The sequence below is a fragment of the Misgurnus anguillicaudatus genome, chromosome 4, assembly GCF_027580225.2.
Source record: "Misgurnus anguillicaudatus chromosome 4, ASM2758022v2, whole genome shotgun sequence".
In the NCBI taxonomy this organism is placed as follows: Eukaryota; Metazoa; Chordata; class Actinopteri; order Cypriniformes; family Cobitidae; genus Misgurnus; species Misgurnus anguillicaudatus.
In genome coordinates this window covers 17,979,710-17,999,189 of record NC_073340.2, presented here as the reverse complement: position 1 = coordinate 17,999,189, position 19,480 = coordinate 17,979,710, and the positions used below count along the sequence as shown (strand labels likewise).

The window sequence follows — 19,480 nt, the reverse complement described above, 5'->3', positions numbered from 1 at the left end:
AGGAATTTCACCAGAGCCTATAGTCACATCTAGCCAAATAAACTTGAAATTGTTTACGCTGTTTTTGACAAAATAACTTGGGAGATGTATGATATTTCACCAGTAGCAGAGTCAAAAGTGATAACAAAGTGTTTGGTTTCATTTATTTACAGTATTTATTTTATTTCATTTATTTATGGGCTATGGTTAGCAGTGGCGGCCGGTGACTTCTTTTTTTCGAGGCCGCACAATGCGAAGTTCGTCACAACATGCCCCGTCATGTGTGTGGTTCGTACTTTCAAGATATGTGTTCTGCGCGTCGAGTGATCCTATGTGCATCACGTGTCTTGTCAAAATAAGTGCCTGCTGCAGGGTTTATGGTAAAAGAGACGCTTGCATTTGCCAGATACTCGCATAATCTAATGCGTAATCAGAGTTTACTGTTAAAGGAATAGTCTACTCATCTTCAATATTAAAATATGTTATTACCTTAACTAAGAACTGTTGATACATCCCTCTGTCATCTGTGTGTGTGCGCGTGGGCGCTGGAGCGCGCTGCGGCGCTTCGATAGCATTTGGCTTGGCCCCATTCATTCAATTGTGCCATTTGGAGATGAAGTTGGAAGTGGCCAAGCACATCAACGTTTTTCCTGTTTAGACGAGTGGTTGTACGAGCAAGTTTGGTGGAACAAAATGGAGCGTGGCGCTTTTCTAAGCGGATTTAAAGGAGGAGCTACGTTTTGTGGCGTAGTGGCACTTTTGGGAGTACTTCGACTCGCCTGAAAGGTCCGCTCCCCTTCTCCCTCTCATAATGGGAGAGGGAGGGTGTTACTGCCCCGAGTCGAAGTACTCCCAAAAGTGCTATTACGCCATAAAATATAGTTCCTCTTTTAAATCCGCTTAGAAAAGCGCTACGTTTTATTTTGTACCACCAAACTTGCTCGTATAACTACTCGTCTTAAATAGGAAAAACGTTGATGTGTTTGGTCACTTCTAACTTTATCTCTAAATGGTACAATTGAATGAATGGGGCTAAGCTAAATGCTATCGAAGCGTCGCAGCGCGCTCCAGCGCTTACGTGCACGCACACAGATGATAGAGGGATGTATCAACAGTTCTTAGTTAAGGTAATAACATATTTTAATATTGAAAATGAGTAGACTATTCCTTTAAGGGAATGACTTGCGTGTATTTTGTGAACGTGAGCGTCTCTTTTATCATAAACGGTTTTGACGCGTGTGCAGCAAGCACTTATTTTGACAAAACACTTGATGCACATGGTTCACATGACGCAACAAACACATATTTTGAAAACAAGAGCAACACACATGACACTCCCAACACTTATTTTGAATTTGCGCCCCTCAGATAAGCGGTCACGAGTCGTCACTGATGATTAGTCATTTTACTGACAGCCCAAATCTTGTTTTAGCCTAGACGCATGGGCTGTTGGACGGCTATTAGGCGTCTTTTAAATCCAAAATTGCTTGCTGGGCAATGACCTTTAGCCGTGTACTGGTTTCTCAGGAAATAAGTGATTAATAATGAAACTGCCATGTGACTTCTACCATGGCAATCTGTGGTTTTAAATCTACGTTAATGTAAAACGCTTCAATTCTGTGTAAAAACTGTGGCTAAAGTGGTTTGCATAGTAGATATACTGATATAAGTTAGCCAGCAAATAAATGTCTGTTCATACTTTTACATGGTATTACTGTACATTGTATAGTAGAGAGGTTTACTTGAAATACTATTTGAATTGTATATGGTAAGGGTATACCACTTTCCAAAGGCATCTTTGTACATTGCTCTTTTTTATCTTCCATGGCCAGGACTGTTTTATCCACAAGCCCAGTGAGAGGCAAATACATATCGTAATTGTAGTTCAACCAAATTTAGAGGAAGCCGAATGTTGGCACATCGTATCTGACTGTAGCATAACTGCTAATCCATCCTGATGCATTCAATGAAGGGCCACCTACCGACCTGTCAATCATCAAAATCCGATCGATTTTCATTTTCACATTGAAAATGTTATTAAAAGTGCTTGCGATTTGGATTTCTTAAGAGTCTCATTCTCTAAGGAATCTGAGTGTTAGACTTTGATCTCCTCTTCCTCATCAGGGTAGTTGTAGGGTCTCCTGTAAGAGTTTTTGGTGGCTGTATTCCTGAGTCCTCCTCCATAATGACGTGCCAGCACATCAGCGGCCCTCTGGAAACGCTCTGGCTCCATGCCATTATCCTCCACGGCGTAGGAGAACATCACATCTCCCCTCGCGGACTTTTTCGGCGACTCGCCATTTTCAAAATCCGAATGCTTCCACTCTCCTCCATAAAGCCGGGTCCTACCGTCACCATCTTCTCTCAAGAGGGAGTCCACCAGGGACGTGGTTGCATCTGAGTCCACCTCATCATCGGTTGATCCAAAGGCGGCACCGGCCTCGTGCGACTTTTCGATGATCGGACTGCTGTTTTCACGCATGGGGCTGTCAATCATACCAAAGACCTCAGACATGAGGGACGGGCCCAGGTCAAGGGTGAAAGAGTTCATGGAGTCAGAGGGACTGACGGAGTCTGAACAGGGGAAGGAGGAGATGCCAGTGTCCGTGAGGGAACCTCTGTGGATTTCAGGAGAGCAGGACAGGGGTGAGGCAACCTGGGAATGCCGCTCGGTGCGCGACAGCCTGGGCAACGTGACAAAGCCAGACTCCAAACCTAGAAAACATACAAACATAAATAAGACCATCATTATGTGTTTTTGTTAAGAGAACTGCACAAATATCTGCATCCAGCAGATGGCAGCAATGCACACATTGCAGGATAACAGAATGTGGTCAGAATAAATGCTATTAAATTTGTGAGTTCTTCCCATATTGAGCTCTGTAATAGTGCAGAGTAAAGTCAGGGATGATTAATTATTGAAAAACTGTAAATGTTTATAGATACAGAAACACACTTTACATGATTGAAAACAGGACTCTGAATTAGCATTTGTGTTCTGCAAAAACAGTTCCTGATCCGAACAATATTAATGTTTAGCATGATGGTGACATATTTATTTCACTTCAAGTAGCCCTTAAGTAGTCTTTTAACCAAATACATAATATTAAAGGAATAGTTCACCCAAACAGTGTGGTAAATTCATTCGGTGTAGTGAAGTGAAAAAAAAACAACAATGTTATGCATACTTGAGTAGTGAGTAAAAGTACTTCACTGCTTTCCGCCTTTGGTTTCCAAGAATTCACAATGTATTAGCCGCTATATAAACCTCAAAAAATATACAGCACTGTGCAAAAGTCTTAGGCCGCCATGCTAGAATAAGATTTGTTGTTTGTGCAATGTTATAGTGATCATATATAATTGTTTCTCAGTGTCTTTAACAGAATACATCCAGAAAATACAGGAAATGTGTATATAGCATTAAAAACTGTATAAAATGTAAACTGATGTGTCATGTTTTTAGGGTAAACTCCACTTCCACTTGAGTAATAGCAGGAAACTGCAGGATCTCTTAAACCTAAATAAAATTAAATCCTAATTTATAATTTTAAGGAAATGAATCTTTTTACGTCATTCTGCTCAAAAACGCTCAAGAAGTGTTTAGTGCCAAGAGAGGTCAAACTAAACACCGACGATGCCTAAAGAAGACATTTAGTCCTGAAAATTACATTTAAAATTTTTTTGTACACATTTCCTGTATTTTCTGTTTGTATCTTAATAAAATAGATAGAAAAATAAATATGGATGGACATTAAAACTTTTAAAACAAGAAGTCTGGTGGTGGTGGCCTACTTATGCACAGACACAATACTGTATATTAACCCAATTGAGTCATTTTGGATAAACATGCATTTTGGAGCTTCGGCATGTCGAGCCCAATATGTAAAGGGATAATGTATAGGCAGCCGGTCGTTATCGCAGAAATAAGTGGAGTCTTGTTAAGAAACGGATTTGGTTTAATCATTTGTAAATATAATGTCATATATATTATGAAAATACATATGGGTGATTCTTGCGAAATTAGACTTATGAGGTGTCATGAAAAATTTTGATAAAAAAGTACATGTAAATAAGAGTATCAAAATAAGAAACATACATTTACAAACATCTCTTCATGTACTATTTTGCACATGATTTCAAATGACATCATACAAACTATTTTTTCCCCACATTTAAGGGTAAAAATGTTCATTACCGCAATGTGACTGGATTTGGGTTCTTTGACATATTTATAAATATTTATAATTAAAAAATCTAAAAAATAAAAAGCTTCAGTGCATGTTATACTATAAACATTTACAGTAAAGAAACATGTGGTATTTGGTGATCATTGGTAAATGTAGAGACATTAATAAGGAATATAAATGTGTCCAAGAAAATTTTTCTCATCCTCCGCAACAATTTTCAATCATTGTTTAAGCCCTCAAGGAACTAACATTATCAAAAAAAATTGTTGGAAGGGACATAATTGACTGTGACACTCAAGATGGCTACCAGGTAAGCAGTTCTTATTTTTTTCTCTACAGATAAACATTGAATTTTTGCTTGTCATAGTACCAAGACAACTTTTTAGTTACCAAACTCATTACCGAAACATGAGTTTGTAAATGCATATATTTAATGTAATATCATGTTGCGGTAATGAAATTTTTTATAGACGGTTTCATCGGACGCACGTGATACACGTCTGGATCCGAACCTTACTTCCGGTTTCGTTTTTTTAATGGTCTGACAAGTTGCTAAACTGATCTCTTGAACAAATGCCTCGTCGAAAATTACAAATGTTTGGTTTCTTATGTAATCTATGTGTTGTTTTTTTGCTTGTTATATAAATAAACTACGTTTAAAGAACTTTGTTGTTATTTATTCTTAGCGGAGTTTACCGGAAGTTCATGCGGACCGCGACAGCCGCTTGTTTATGTTGTTACTGCTGAAACAGTCTATAATGATAATCTAAAAAATGTAAAAAAATTCTATAGAAAATATATTTTAAATCCTCTAAAAATAATGATTATAGTAAGTTCAGACCTTAATCTTATATGTGCAAAAAATATTGGCTTCAATGGCTTTAAGTCTGGATTTTGTGAGAATCACCCATATTTATATTTAATTTTGTGTGTAATATTAAATTGTACCCGGGTTACCATGTGTTATTAGTTTTGAGCGGGAATAATAAACCTGCAAATGTTGTGACGGGCCGATCAGAATCAAGCATTCCAACGAGCCGTGTAATAAGAGATGATAACATGCTGGCACTATAATATATAATTGTGACTACTGAAGAGAGGAAGTCATATACACCTGGGATGCCATTTTTATATTTTGATATTTTCCTTTAATAAAACACTGCAATCTTTCAACAACAGCACTCGACAGACTTTATTGAGACCCACCGTCTGATTCAAGATTGACAATAAATTGTTTGGATTTTATGAGACTGTGGGGATTGTGCTGTCCTGTAGAGCACACAGTGAGGCATGTTTCAAGTATTTACAGGGGTGAGCCATAGGAATTTAGACACAGATCACTGAACTGTGATACCGCGGTAAAGGAAGTCTGGGATTGGTACAGGTGTTCAGATAGTTTATCAGACACCTTCTTTTTAAACTTCTTTTTGAAGGACGACACACTATAGTCCTCCAACATAACCTGTATCATAAAGGCCTGGTATGTCACTCTTTTATTAAAGCTTATTCGAGACACTGTCTTCCTACGTAATGTACAGTGTGTGAAAAATATTACCTTGATATCTTTAATATTGACTGAGTAAGGTCATGTCAAAGATTAAAGTTAATGTGATATCAAGCTTTGATGCTCCTAATCTCAAAATTGGATATGAGACTTTAGATTGGGTTTCACAGACGGGTCACATTTCTCTGTACAGAGTTTGGTTATTTACAGGAGTGAATCTTCATTGCATATTATAAGCTAACTTCACAACTACTTATGCTATGCATTATAATTTTAGCAAAATTGAGCATGTCTGAATTTAAAAGAGTCATCTACCCACATACGTTGTTGTAAAATGATAAAAAAATATCTTTTAACAGAAAACATGTTCTCTTAAAAACGAATATTTGATGATGCTGTTTTGGACCCACCGACGGATGCAAAGAAGAGCTCAGTTTTATTGTAACTCACATTTACATTACAATCAAGTACATCTGACTAACTGACACTGTAAAAAAATCTGTCATAAAGACAGACAAACTCACCATACATGTAAGTGGAGTTATCCGGTGTCTTGGGTGAACTAGGAAAAAGTACTTTAACAGGACAACCGTTGGGTGAGTCCACATCCAGACGAGGGAGGGAGATGGCATTTTTTATGATGGGAGAAATGGGTGGTGGTGGGGGCGAAAGGTCCTTGGAGCCTCCGCGGGGTCTGTCTGGGGTCCTCCGGACATGGCGAAGCGTTCGGGAGAAGAATCCCTCATTCTTCTCTGAGGTGGAGGAGGAGTCTCCATCTGCGTTATTTCCTGCTCCGCCGTGGTTGCTGAGGAACGAGGTGTCGCCGAACACATCCCCTCCTCGCCCGACGTGCATGGTGTGGCGGAAGTCGCCCAGGGGGGGGCTGATCATGTCTGGGGTGAGGTCACCCTTAAAGCGACGCTTTCCTGAGGAGTGAGACACTAGGCCCTTCAGGCCAGAGAACTTCCCCAAGTTCATGACTTCTCCAGGTAGAAATCAAAGGAAACACTGTAAAACACAAAGTGGAGTCTTAAAAAAACAATGAGAACAGTACAGCAAATTCTACATGTATCAACCTTAAAGACTAAAAGTAATAGACTCAACAGAACTGAATTTTAAAGGGGAAATATAAAAATCTGACTTTTTCCATGTTTAAGTGCTATTTTCTGTCAACCTAGAAAATGTGAAGAACAACCCAGTAACTTAGTTGTGGTAAACCATTCTCTGCAAGCATGTGAAAAAGGTCATGGTAATTTGGCCTTCCCTTGTGATGTCAAAAGAGGATCTTATTATAATAATAGCGCGCCTTAATCTGCACTATCCAACCACAGCAGTGCTATTTTTGTGCAAAGAGTGACCATTTTTTTTTGATAGCACAATTTTGATAGTTTAATTTTCAACAAACCACCCTCATGGCGATCAGTGTTTGCATTTCATTAGCACATTTGCATTTAACTCTATCCATTGAGGAGTTAACTCGTCTATTAAGAGAAAATGTTTCCTTGCCAATGACGCTTCCCTGACGAGTTTTAATGGTAATCTATAATTCCGCTATTATCCACTAGATGGCGCTCTTACCCAATTTATAAAAAACTGAAGCATCAACTAATTCACCAAAATTGTAAACTCAGTGTATGTTTTGATCATTGTTCTAAATCTGGAGCCTCATTCATAAAGAGTGCGTACGCACAGATTTGATCGTAAACGCAAAAATCCAAGGCAAAGTCCATATTTATAAAAACTGTCTTTGACGTAAAAAGTGCTTAGCGCCACGTCAGGGTCTGAGCAGACGTACGCACTTTTGCTTGTCTGATTGCTGCAGGATTTTGGAAATAAGCCACAAAGGCTCTTTTTTATATCTATGACATTAATAGAGCCCTTCACAGTTCACATCACAGGTGGTTCCCAATGCGCATGTCGGGGTCAGAAAAGTCATTACAGCAGATTGAGTTGCTTATTATTCGGTAACGTCAAAAATGCCTACTTGCATCGTGGGCTTTCAAAATCGCACCAGGTCTGCCGTTATCACTCTAAAAATTATTGGGTTGTTTTTAACCCTGGGCTGGATAACTATAGGACAGAACACATTTCTGGGTTAAAATTACCCAAATAATGGGTTGTTTAAAACCCAACTGCTGGGTTGTTTCAACATGGTTGATTAACAATAACCCAGCAGTTGGGTTAAAATGACCCATTATTTGGGTAATTTTAACCCAAAAATGTGTTCTGTCCTATAGTTACCCAGCCCTGGTTTAAATATTTTTTAGAGTGTAAGTTTTTCGGGATTCCTGCAGAATCTCAAAAACAAAAAGTACAACATCTGTGGCTGCAAACAATTAAACGTGCAGACTGGGACAATGCAAAGATTAAAGGGACACAAGGCAGCATTTTTATGTTAATAAATCATCTTCGTAAGTTGGTATATGGTTAAATGACTCATTACATGACGAGTGAAGACTCTCTCGCCTGCCCCTACCGTCTGTAGGAAGAATACCCCACTTGCAAGTTCGCTGTATCCGACCCGGTGTCCTTCAGTCTCGTAAAGTCTCAGATATAGAAAGCATTTACTCCCAGACACTAGGGGGAGCTAGTAGAGAAATAATACTCAGACTTGCCTTGTGTCCCTTTAAAGAGGCTTGTGTTTGTAGTGCTTACTTCATTTCAGGTAAGTCATCATTTTTCTGCCCTGTTAGATTAAAATAGAAAGCCTAAATGGTATGAACAGTTTGACCCCATGCTGCGCGAGCACCCGATAGTCATTCAATGTTTACAAACCTTGAAGGGGTCTATTGGACATCGTTTAAAGGCAAGATCTGAAACTGCTCGTCTGTGCATAAGTTCAAGTTCATTTGAGATTTATAGATTTAAAAGGGGTACGCGCGTTTTATGCGCGTACGTTTGGTTTATGAATCACACGTACGCATTTTTGATAAATGATCGTAAGATCACATGTAGGATGGTTTTTACGCAGCATTTCATAAACGAGGCCCCTGATCTCTAACAAAAGTCCTTTAAAAAATGCAATCATTTCAGCTTTTGCTCAAAAATTTGTATTTTTAAAGAAAGCTACCCATATTTGAGAGGTGATAACAATAGAACAAATGAAGACAGGATGAAACCGTTCGGTTTTTTTTTTTTTCGTTTTGTTTGTTTGAAGGCAGAGGGTCTGTTCTTTCATTTGATATATTGTATGTTTATATATTTATAGAAGAACATTTTCCTGGAAGGCATTTTGTGAAACTTTTGTGAAAATCTGGCAACTTTAAAAAAAAATGCTGGCTGGGAATGAGTTAAAAAGACACACCCACCCAAAACTGGCACATTTTTGCTCACACCAACAGAGTGGCAATTTTAACATGTTATAATAAATTATGTATATGTTCTTTCACATATGCACTCTGGGGACACCAAAGATTTATTTTACATCTTTAAAAAGTCTTAAGTTTAGTGTAAAATTGCTTAGGGCTATTTTATAAAACGCAGACAGATGCGGCTATGTCCCGTTTCGTGTTTGGCCTTTGTTCATATCCAAAAAGATTTACTGACGATAAATGTTAGCTGAAAATATGCATGACTCCAATTCCTGAAAACCTCTGCTGGGTATGTGGTCACAGATTCTGGGCTTCACAGTTGTTCTGGGTTTCTGGCTTAGAAATAAATCAGTTCAGAAATAAATTCAGCTCTGGCTGCAGATTTTGCTGTGGTTTGCGAATAAAACCATAAACTTCTTCAGTAAGGTCCACAGAGTCAGCTCATACATGCTCTGCAACATCAACAAAATATCCGTCAACTATTTTTCCCTAAAAATAAAGGGGCATTAGCACTGACATGCTACATTATCAACCGGCTGTGAACGTTTATATATTTTTAAAAACTGTACGATTTGGATTAGTGTGACAAAGTTCAAGGCTCTTTAAAGTTCTACATTCAGACTGCTTTGACCTCTAGGTCATTCACTTTAAAACATGGTGTGAACTTTTTTAAAACATGCACAGTATCGCGGTCATTCACTTACTTTGCATCCTGTTATACAAAGCATCTATAAAAAAAAACCTACATTTCACAATAAAAAATTTAAGGTTCCCTTTTATCAAAAGGAAATGAAAGCTTCCTCTTGTCTTTGTCTATTTTCCACATTAAAAACTATTGGTGTTAAATTAACAAATGAAACATCTGGTAAATGATTTTGCTAATAGTTCACTTATGCAGAAAATGTATTATCTGGGTTACTGATATTTCAAGATTAGTGGTAGTCTTTTTTGGAAAATCTAATTTTGTATTTTGGTGTTTACATGTGATCTCTGCAGTCCTATTACTGTTATGACAGTGACAGCTGGTGTACATATTTTGACAATTTCCTCTGACAGTGTCTGATTGATTCCATCAATTTACATCAAGTTCTGGTTTGGCTGTTTTGTAAATTTGTGTTGTAAAGACAATTTGTTGTGTGATAAACACAAGACACCCAAACCGTATAACCAATTACTGTCAACTCGTACTTTATATTCAATCTGCTCTACATTTTATTGTTTCCAGCCACTATTAACAACGCACATAGGAATGGCAACATACCTGGATCAGTCTTTTTTCTTATTAATATGAAAGCACTATCCAAGTTCATTCAGTAACCTGTACCCTGCACCTTGCTGGTATGTAAGTTAGTGGCTCAATCCCAGACACTGCAGACTTTATCCCAGCACACATATATTCGTAGTCTGGGCAGAGCCCCTCCTTTTCCAAAGTCTCCTCTGCTCCTGATCCTTTGTTTTGATAGATACGCCGATCCAGCGGCCCGCTCCCCAGGCTCCCCCGGGGGAGGTACAGGAGTCTTTAAAGGCAATAAGTTAAATGTAATAATCTGGGAAAGAGTACGTCTTCAGGGAAGCTCCTTAAAGATTGGTCATGTCCAGGATTAGATCCTAATCCCTATATCCTTCCTTCTTCCGAACCCCCTCCCACCTTTGCTGGCTTTAGTCCAGTCCGCCGTCTCGGTCTGAAGGGTTTCTTGTAAAATCAACAGACCTCCTGTGTGGGAGAGGGAGACAGGTGGATGTGAACAGAATAGATCAGAATCCAAAACATACAGTGGGGTCCAGTGACCACTTCTGAAGATGCTTCTGTTTTGCATTTTTCTCATTTGGTGCATTTTTTATTACACATTTTATAATCAGCATAAAAATTAGATTTTAAAATTTTAAGTGGCCTACATCAATTATAAAATGTATTTTTTTTACCTTTTTTCATTATTTTTCCTAATTATTTTCAATATTATTGATTATTAGTAGGATTTTGCTACCTGGTGAAACATTTTTAAACATTATTTAAACTATCAGAAAAATGGTCAGAAAAAGTTCATAGCTGTCACTGGGACTGTATTAAAAACCACAGCTTTGCACATTAAGAGTACATATTAGTACCTCAGAGGTACATATTGCTACCGAATAGCAAATAGTACATATTAGGACCTTTTTTAAATGGTATAAACTAGAGAGGGACCATTTTCTGACACTTTTTTCTGACAGTGTAAGAATGTTTTCTAAAAATAAATATTTTTGGATTTGACAACATGTATATGATATAATGATGCTAAAATCTGATCCCTATAGAGTGCCGTAAAGATGACATATTCTTGTAGGCAAAACCTGAAAGCAAGTATTTTAGTACTTACGGCTTTACTGACGTCAATGTTTTTTTTGAATGGGGTTTTGGTTAACTCCTCATAAAAGATCTTCGGTTAACACATAAGCCCAAAGAGTTTTTACGTTTTATTCTACAACATAAAACACACCAACAATACCAGCAATACCACCACCAGTATAGTCCAGCATAATTCCCATGCTGGTTCATGCTGGTTTTGTGCTGGTTTAGCTGGTGGTCACGAGCATTCCAGCACCAAAACAGAACAGAGGCCTATGCTGGTCTTGCTGGTATCAATGACCAGCATGGGATAACCAGTATGGGAATTATGCTGGACTATACTGGTGGTCACCAGGAAACCAGCACCAAAACACAACATATGCTGGTCTTACTGGTATGCTGTTGTGTTTTTCCAGCAAGGATAGTGTAGATTGTTTGTAGCCTAAGGTTAGCTTTTCATTTCTAGTATTTAGATTTCAAATTTCCAAAGTTGTGATAATCTGTGAAGATTTTCTTGTTGGACAAAACTTGTCAATGTCATAAACTTTTGTTAAACACAGATCTTAATTTTTGCGATAATCCAAAAGTCTATGGGAAAAATGAATGGGCTTTTTAGCAACGGTGTTGCGCTTAATTCTGGATTGGCCTACAAAAATCTCGGTGGCACTCTATTATTCATTTATGAAAATGTGCATGTTATTGTTAATATTACATGACTAGGTGGCATCAGGACTTTTTATTTGAAATATGTGACCATATAAATATATGTTGTCTAAAATTAGATCATTTTTTAATACAATTATATATATAATAGATATTTTTACTTATTGTGGGAAATGGAAATCACAAGAGGCATGTGACAAATCACATGCTAGATATAACATAAGCCTACATTGACATTTAGCAGGACTACTGTTGCTCCTTGTAGGGCTGTCACGGTTATGAAATTTGGCTGATGGTTAATTGTCTAATAAATTGTGACGGTAATAACGATTTACTGTCTGTTTTAGGACTTTGACGTTTAACTCTCATAGATTTTTTTGTTTGTTCATGAAATAATTTTCACACATTGTTGTAATTATTTAAATTAAATCTTTGCCAGGTTTAGCTGGCAGTAAATATTAATACACATAACACATATTTAAAAGTAATTATTTAATGAATATATATTTTCAAAAACTGAAAAAAAACCCACCTAAATTTGAAATTGCCGTTTTGGAGATGTAGGTTTTACTTGGCAATTCATACCGCTTATCAAAGTTTTGCAGCATTTCTTTAACATTGTATTAAATGGCTTTGCAATGTATTGCGTTACACTGTCAGTCAAGGAGCGCCACTAGATACTGTCTCATTTATACAGGCGCTGCAGCTCCCCCTTGTGTTTTTTAGAGAGAAATGCAATCATTGCGGTGATCTGAAATCATCACGATGAGGTCAAACAATTGCGATGAGATCATTATTTCACCATTGTGACAGCCCTAGCTCCTTGCCATGACAAATGGCCATGGACAAAAACTCAAAACTATTTCAAATCCATCTATTCATTGGAAACAATACAATTATGTCTCTGGAAAATCATTTAAAAATTGCATTATTTGAATAAAGGAGATGTGCATGTCAACCACATAAAACCACAGTCTAATAGAAGCCGCCTGTTTGAATAAATTCCCGGGAGAAACATTTCTGGATAGTGTCTATTACATACAACAAACAGTACCCACATCACAGATTTGAAACACATTTTGGAAACACACAGGCTTCCTGTATGTGGGTATACATCTGCAAAAGAGATCTGTCTGATATCTCCAATATCATTTAGGTTTTGCAGCCCTCTGTGTCTGTTAAATAACTGATGTATATTGTATACTCATATCAATGACATGATAATAACTTATTGAGCTTCAAAAAGTGCTTTTTTAACCCAACATCCCTTTCCCATTTTCATGATTAGCTTGACGACATTACTTTATAACCCACCTAACTAGATGAACAAACATTTAAGATAAGGCCTCATTTTTCTCTTTCACCCAATGACCTCCAATCCTGTCAGGGCTCTAGTTTGGTCTAAAGAAACAGAGGACATCCTAGCACTAAATCACAAATACAATAGCTTACGTTATCAGAAAATAGCATATTTTCTTGCACAGCAATCTGACCTCTGTGACTGTGACCGTGGCAGAGAGGGTTTATGGTGGAAAATACCCCAAATGGAAACAGTCTTGGTGGTTTTATATGTGAATAATATATACACTTGGTCAAAAAGCCAAATGTCTGTCATTGCTGGAATGTCACTGCTACAACTATCAGAGGTAGCTGAAAGGAGCATAAGGCACATTGACCATTTTGCAGACCGAAAACTACTGCCTATAAAACACAAAGGATTCACAAATTAGGAAGCTTTATTGTTTTTTTACATTTTCTGCACACACCCCAACTGTTTTCTTTTAAGTTTTACAAACTCATGTATAAACTCAAAATCATGTACAAAAAGTGACAAAAGGAAAAATGTGATTTGTTACCAATCCCAATTTAAAATTAATTAAATGAAACAGCTATTTAAAATCTAATTTAATAGTTTATCAATTCTTTATAAAGCAATCAATACATCTAAAATAAATCGTTTGACTGTAAGTGAGGTTGCGGGTGCGCATGCGCCCACACTACATTTACAGCAGCACAGATTAAATTTCATGTAAAGGCTCCAAAATACACACTATAATTTTAGTTTAGTCTGTCCCTTTGCCAAAGGCTACGTTTACATAAATGAGCCCTGACTCCATTGTTAAACAATTTACCAGTCCCTACTAAAAAAATAAATCGAGACTTCATACAGTGGCATATTTCGAGCACTGTGACAGAGATGTGTGACAGTCTGAAATAAAAACTGTATCACTCACCTTGTATGCTGACGAATACAAGTTCATCACGATCCAAAAGCGATGAAAAATATTGATTCCCATATAAGTTAAAATCCTGCACTGATTCTGTCAGAAACGATCATCTAACTTTTGTCTTTGTCAGGTTCACAGTGAGAAGCAACGGTCAGTCAGTATGAACACACACTGCACTGCAGCCGCCGCGCGCTTCTCGAGTTTCCACAGAGGGGCGGGCATTTACAACATAAAAATATATCATTCTGTCAATGGGTTTAAAACGACGACGACGACAAATAAGGTCAAGAAACTCACTTTTTGTACTTTTAAATTTTTATAGCGGTTAGAAAAAATGAAAATTGACCTAGTTTTATTACGGTAACTTAAATTTGCAAGTTAAATAATGCGGTACTTCTCTATTTTTACAGATTTTTTGCATTAGCCATACGCACTTAATTTACATTCAGTGTACTTTTTTTTACTAGGGTAAGGTTATTTGTGCCACAATTATAACTTACGTGGTAAAACAGCTGGAAATCAAACAGGGTTATACTTTTACTATAATAAAACCGTGGTTAATTTTCATAATTAAAAAATATTTTATATTAAAACTCGCCCTAATACTAAAATACTTTTCTAGTATGGCTACTACGTTTTCCTTAAAGCACGTGGCTTTAGTGATGCATGGTACTTTTATATAGCCTACGATGGTAATTTTTCATCAATTTTTCATTTGTTATTATCACATCAAAGGAAGAGCTAGTACTGAGACCAAAATGGCATTTTTATAAAGTGAGTAAAGCATCCTTATGCGAGGATGTTTGCCCTTCTCATCAGGGATTGCATAAACTGTGTAAAAGGCCTATGATCAAAGTCTAGAAGGCTTCAGTTTTGGTGTGACTATAAGGACAAAATAATTCATAACCCACAGCGGTGTTGTTGATGTAAGCAAATCAGCGGATCAATGAACGGGTCGGATCCAAGAGCAACGTCTGAGAAACGCTGGGAAATTTTGTGATTCAGAACAGTCCTCTTCATTGTGAAGAAAAATTAGCCAGGAATAATACACAGATCTGCTTCTTGTATACAAGATTATACATAAACCAAGACACATTTCTAAACACGTCCTCTTTTCTACCACATACCTTGTCAGCATAACACCTTATTTTCTCTCTGTTCAACTTTCATTGTCCCATTAAGCCTCTATATCTTGTTCTTCCCAAAGTAAACAGTTCCCTCTGCTCAAGCATGCCAGCTATTTGCTGTGAATAACATGTAGCTTTTGGACACCGTTCAGATGTTGGTCTCAAAAGGGAGGCATGGACATAATTTTAAGTTTACTCTCCCGTTTTTGCCATCACAACAGTCTATCTTTCCTGCATCCAAACCAATCCCTACACATTTCCTTGTACTTTGAACATTTTGAGATCTGATCTCAAAATTTGAGAGTTTTGTTACTTTCTATACATACACAGATAAACAGAATAAGTGGATATGCAATGTGTCTACCATTTCATCTGTTTTGCGTTTTTCCAAGTCTTTTTGCAGTCTCCCATGATTACACAGAACCAACTTCTGTTCTGACCCATTAACTGTGATTCCTGACACAAGACCGGTGCCAAACGTGCAAAGGGTCCAGCAAAAAATTCTTAACTTATCATGGCAATGTTTATTGAGCTCAGATTTGAGCGATGTCGTGCGGCTGGCTTTTCTCTTTGTATGCTACCTCTTAATGAACTCTGGGGTAACAAATAGCGAGTGTTGAAGTTCATAATATCACGTTTCACTTCAAAAACTTCAAACAGACCACAAAGGCATTTAAACAAGCATCAAATTATTTTCACCCATGATTTGATGATGACAAACGTCTTTGAGAAAACAACGTGATTCTTTCTTTCCCACACTTGATGCTTTTTCTTGATTGAGAGGTGATTATTAAGAAATGTAAGATAAGCTTGTAATTGAGTTTTCTGTATACATTGTTGCAATCCTAGTGTTATTTATAGTTTCCACCCTTTGCTTTCAGTTGTTGTCTGTGCTTTTTGTTTATTTCCTTTTTGACTTTCATCCTGTTTTTGGGTTGTATACCGTGTCAAGGCCTTCGAGATTACAACAGAATAGAAGTAAATAAACGTTAGTGTCTTGTCAATAGAAATTGGATTTGGATTCCCGCTACACTAAAATGGGACAAACCCAGCCTATGCTGTGTTGTCTGACCCAAAATATTGATTTTGACCCATTCTTAGGTCAAATATAAACATTTCTGGGTTAATTTTACACATTGACTGGATTTGTCCCTATTTGACCCAATGCTGGGTTAAAAATTATCCATGAGTGTACATTGTTGTGAACGCTACAAACGACATAGAATAAAAAATGAAATCATTACAGTGCAAATAGTGATGCTAAATTATTAGCATATTATATGCCACGCATGGGCGTCGGCAGTGTTGGGGGTAACGGGGTTACAAGTAATTACGTAATAATATTACTTTTCTGAAGTAAAGAGTAAAGTAACGCATTACTTTATAAATGTACACATTAATATTTGAGTTACTTTTTAAAAAAAGTAATGCAAGTTACTTTTCAGTTTAATTAATTCAATTTAAAAATAAAATGACATACTGAATCAAACTGAACATATTAACGTAGAATGACGTACTCTGTGCGCCTAAGCGGAACAGTTTGAGTCAGAAACGGAGATGGCAGGCCAGAGCTTGACATTTTTGCTATAATAAAAAACACCTGCAAGGCCTGAAAGAGATCAAGCCTCAGCCAAGTAATATAAAGTAATGCAAAAGTAACTTAAAAGTAATGTAAGCATTACTTTCCATGAAAAATAACTAAGTAATGTAATTAGGTACTTTTTTGGGGAGTAACTTAATATTGTAATGCATTACTTTTAAAAGTAACTTTCCCCAACACTGGGCGTCGGAACCAAAAAAATGTGGGGGGGTCCAAAACATTTACTGGAGTAGATGCCAATTTCTTGTATTCTGGTGCCATTTAATTAAAAAGCACCTATTTAATTGCTAAAAACAACATTATTTTGTGTATTTGGTATAATACAATGTGTTCATATGGTTTATGGTTTAAAAAAATAATTTTTTCCACATACCGTATATTTTTGGTATTTCAGATTTCACTATCTTCCTGATACGCACGGATTTGAAAAGCTCTGTGTTCCTGATTGGCCAGCTAATCTGTACGTTGTGATTGACCTGACTACCTCTGACGGCAGCCGGAAACGTGCCGCTCCTTACCATGTTTGAAAGATTCGGTTGCTAACAGGAGTTAACTTAAAGGCTGTAAGTCCGAAGTGGGAGGAATTATGATAATGTCGGTCTTGTCTACATCACCAATACCAGAAAGTTAATTGTTGCCTACAATCCATGTGTTTGTTGTAGTCCAAGAAAAGAGATTTACGTTTGAGATGATAACTTGCGTCATCGTTTACTTTGGGGTATGTACATTTTGCATATCGTTAACATGTGCTAATACACACTTACACACCAAAGGAAATTTTAAAACATGAATCGGACAATAGGTGCTCTTTAAACACTTGTTTATATTGCCTAAAAGCTTTGTTTACCTTGAGTCGCGGCCCTCACAGTAGTTGGCGAAAGTAGTGAAAAGATAAAATGGAGTTGAACTTATATGGACTCTAAATGAGCCAAGTGAAATTAATTTGAGGAAGCAACAGTGTGGAAGTCAAGGCTGTAGATAAAATGCGGAATGGATTTTTATATATTAGGGCATACCTCAAGTGGAATGGATTTGACTGATGGCCCTTTGAGAAGTGAACAGACATATGCGCTAAATTTGAGAAAAAGTGAGATGGTCCAATATCATTGGTCTTAAAAAGTAAGCGGGTCTTGTCCCAAGCCCATGATGCCATGTTATTTACATGTTTCTCCGAGCAACTTCATTGACACCAACACTGGGTGCGTTGGCTCAAAAATGGATGAATGAACCGAGCCCATTGTTTTGTTATACCTATGCTGGGTTGTTTTTAACACAAAAGGCTGGGTTGTTTTAACCCATTGTTGGGTCTAATACATTATACATTATATTACATCTGGATTAATTTAACTCAACGGCTGGGCATGACCCTTTTTGACCCAACACTGGGTTGAAAATAACCCAGCATTTGTTACAGGGAAGGATTTATCATGATGTTTAAATCAACATGGTTAATTTTTGTTAGTGACATGTAACGCCCTACTGTTTTTAATCTTTATTGTAATAAGTTAAGTAGATTAAATCCACTAGTCTTGCTAGTGGCTCTCAACTTTCTGTTTAGACTGAGCCATCATCTCTCTGTAGAGATACTGATCATCCTGTTATTTCCATGATGAGACCATGATGAGAGACTAATTACCCCAATCCACAGACAAACAACAAGACTTTAAGTATGCACACTAGGTTTGTGTTCTCACATGGATGGGTCTTTGTGCCCGGTGTTTATCTGTGAGACTGGGATTTACAAAACTATTAGGAATTTAGATGTGAATAATGTCATGCAAGCTGTAGTTTTGTTGCTGCATAGTTCTGACAGGATTATTTATTCAATATGTGTTCATTTACCAAATGCATTAAAATGCATAAAAGCGGATGTTTGAAAAAAAAAACAGGTGAATAATGCAGTGAAAAGGATAAGAATCTAAGGCACTTTTAAAGTAGTGAGGGTACAGGAATGGAGGTGGAGGCAAGGAAAAGGGGCTAGTAAAACAGGATGAATAATTCCCGGTGAGAAAGGATGTCTCCTCAGGAAATTACTTTCACACAGGTTACGAAGCTTGCCAAGGTTTAAACTCTTGTCAGCATTTCACAACTTAATCCACACAGTAACATACATTACTTTGACAAAGCATTCAATAAAAATAGCATTTTTCTATTCGTAATACTCTGGATCTCGACTAAAATAATATTTCATAGTGGCATGCAGTTCTGCTACTTAAATAACATCCTAAAAATACAAAAGCTACCGTGCAACTCCAAAGTAAATATGCAGTTGAGAACCCTCATTGCTTTTTTAAAACTTTGTCATTACAGATGTATAGTGAAACCAATGCTGTAAATTATTAACCCTACTGATCATTTGTTCACCTCCCCAAAATTATTGTTTTACTAATCTGTTTCCTGATCCGCAGCTATTTCTTTCTTAACTAATTTTGGGGAAACAGTGTTAACAACGGTATGGGCGACACAAATAATCTGCCGTTCTGTTAAAACGTATATTTCTCTCATATTTCTCCATCCAGTTTTTCCCTAAAAGCAAATATTTGTCTAAATGTTGC

At 37.1% G+C, this 19,480-nt stretch overlaps 2 protein-coding genes across 4 annotated transcripts in view; both read right to left on the bottom strand.

Moving 5' to 3' along the window:
• The window catches only part of zc3h7bb (zinc finger CCCH-type containing 7Bb), a 497,977-nt gene that overhangs the window by 53,846 nt on the left and 424,651 nt on the right, over positions 1–19,480 (bottom strand). The window lies entirely within an intron of this gene.
• Positions 1,969–15,509, bottom strand: cdc42ep1a (CDC42 effector protein (Rho GTPase binding) 1a). 3 transcript variants are annotated; one of them, XM_055176416.2, is made up of 4 exons: positions 15,326–15,509; positions 10,243–10,695; positions 6,195–6,678; positions 1,969–2,694 (listed from the first exon to the last, which is right to left on the bottom strand). In XM_055176416.2, the coding sequence occupies exons 3-4, from the start codon at positions 6,646–6,648 to the stop codon at positions 2,075–2,077; spliced, it is 1,074 nt and encodes a 357-aa protein (XP_055032391.2). In that variant the 5' UTR covers positions 6,649–6,678; positions 10,243–10,695; positions 15,326–15,509; the 3' UTR covers positions 1,969–2,074. The 3 variants fall into 3 exon arrangements, with proteins under 3 accessions (XP_055032391.2, XP_055032390.2, XP_055032392.2); XM_055176415.2 differs by lacking the exon at positions 15,326–15,509 and adding an exon at positions 14,205–14,401; XM_055176417.2 differs by lacking the exons at positions 10,243–10,695; positions 15,326–15,509 and adding an exon at positions 14,205–14,401.

Bases quoted from the DNA above. Each gene is read 5' to 3' on its own strand.
- cdc42ep1a (XM_055176416.2), bottom strand. From the start codon at position 6,648: ATGAACTTGGGGAAGTTCTCTGGCCTGAAGGGCCTAGTGTCTCACTCC. The intron at 2,695-6,194 runs GTGAGTTTGTCT...TATGTTTTCTAG, and splicing joins TAACTCCACTTACATGTATG to GTTTGGAGTCTGGCTTTGTC.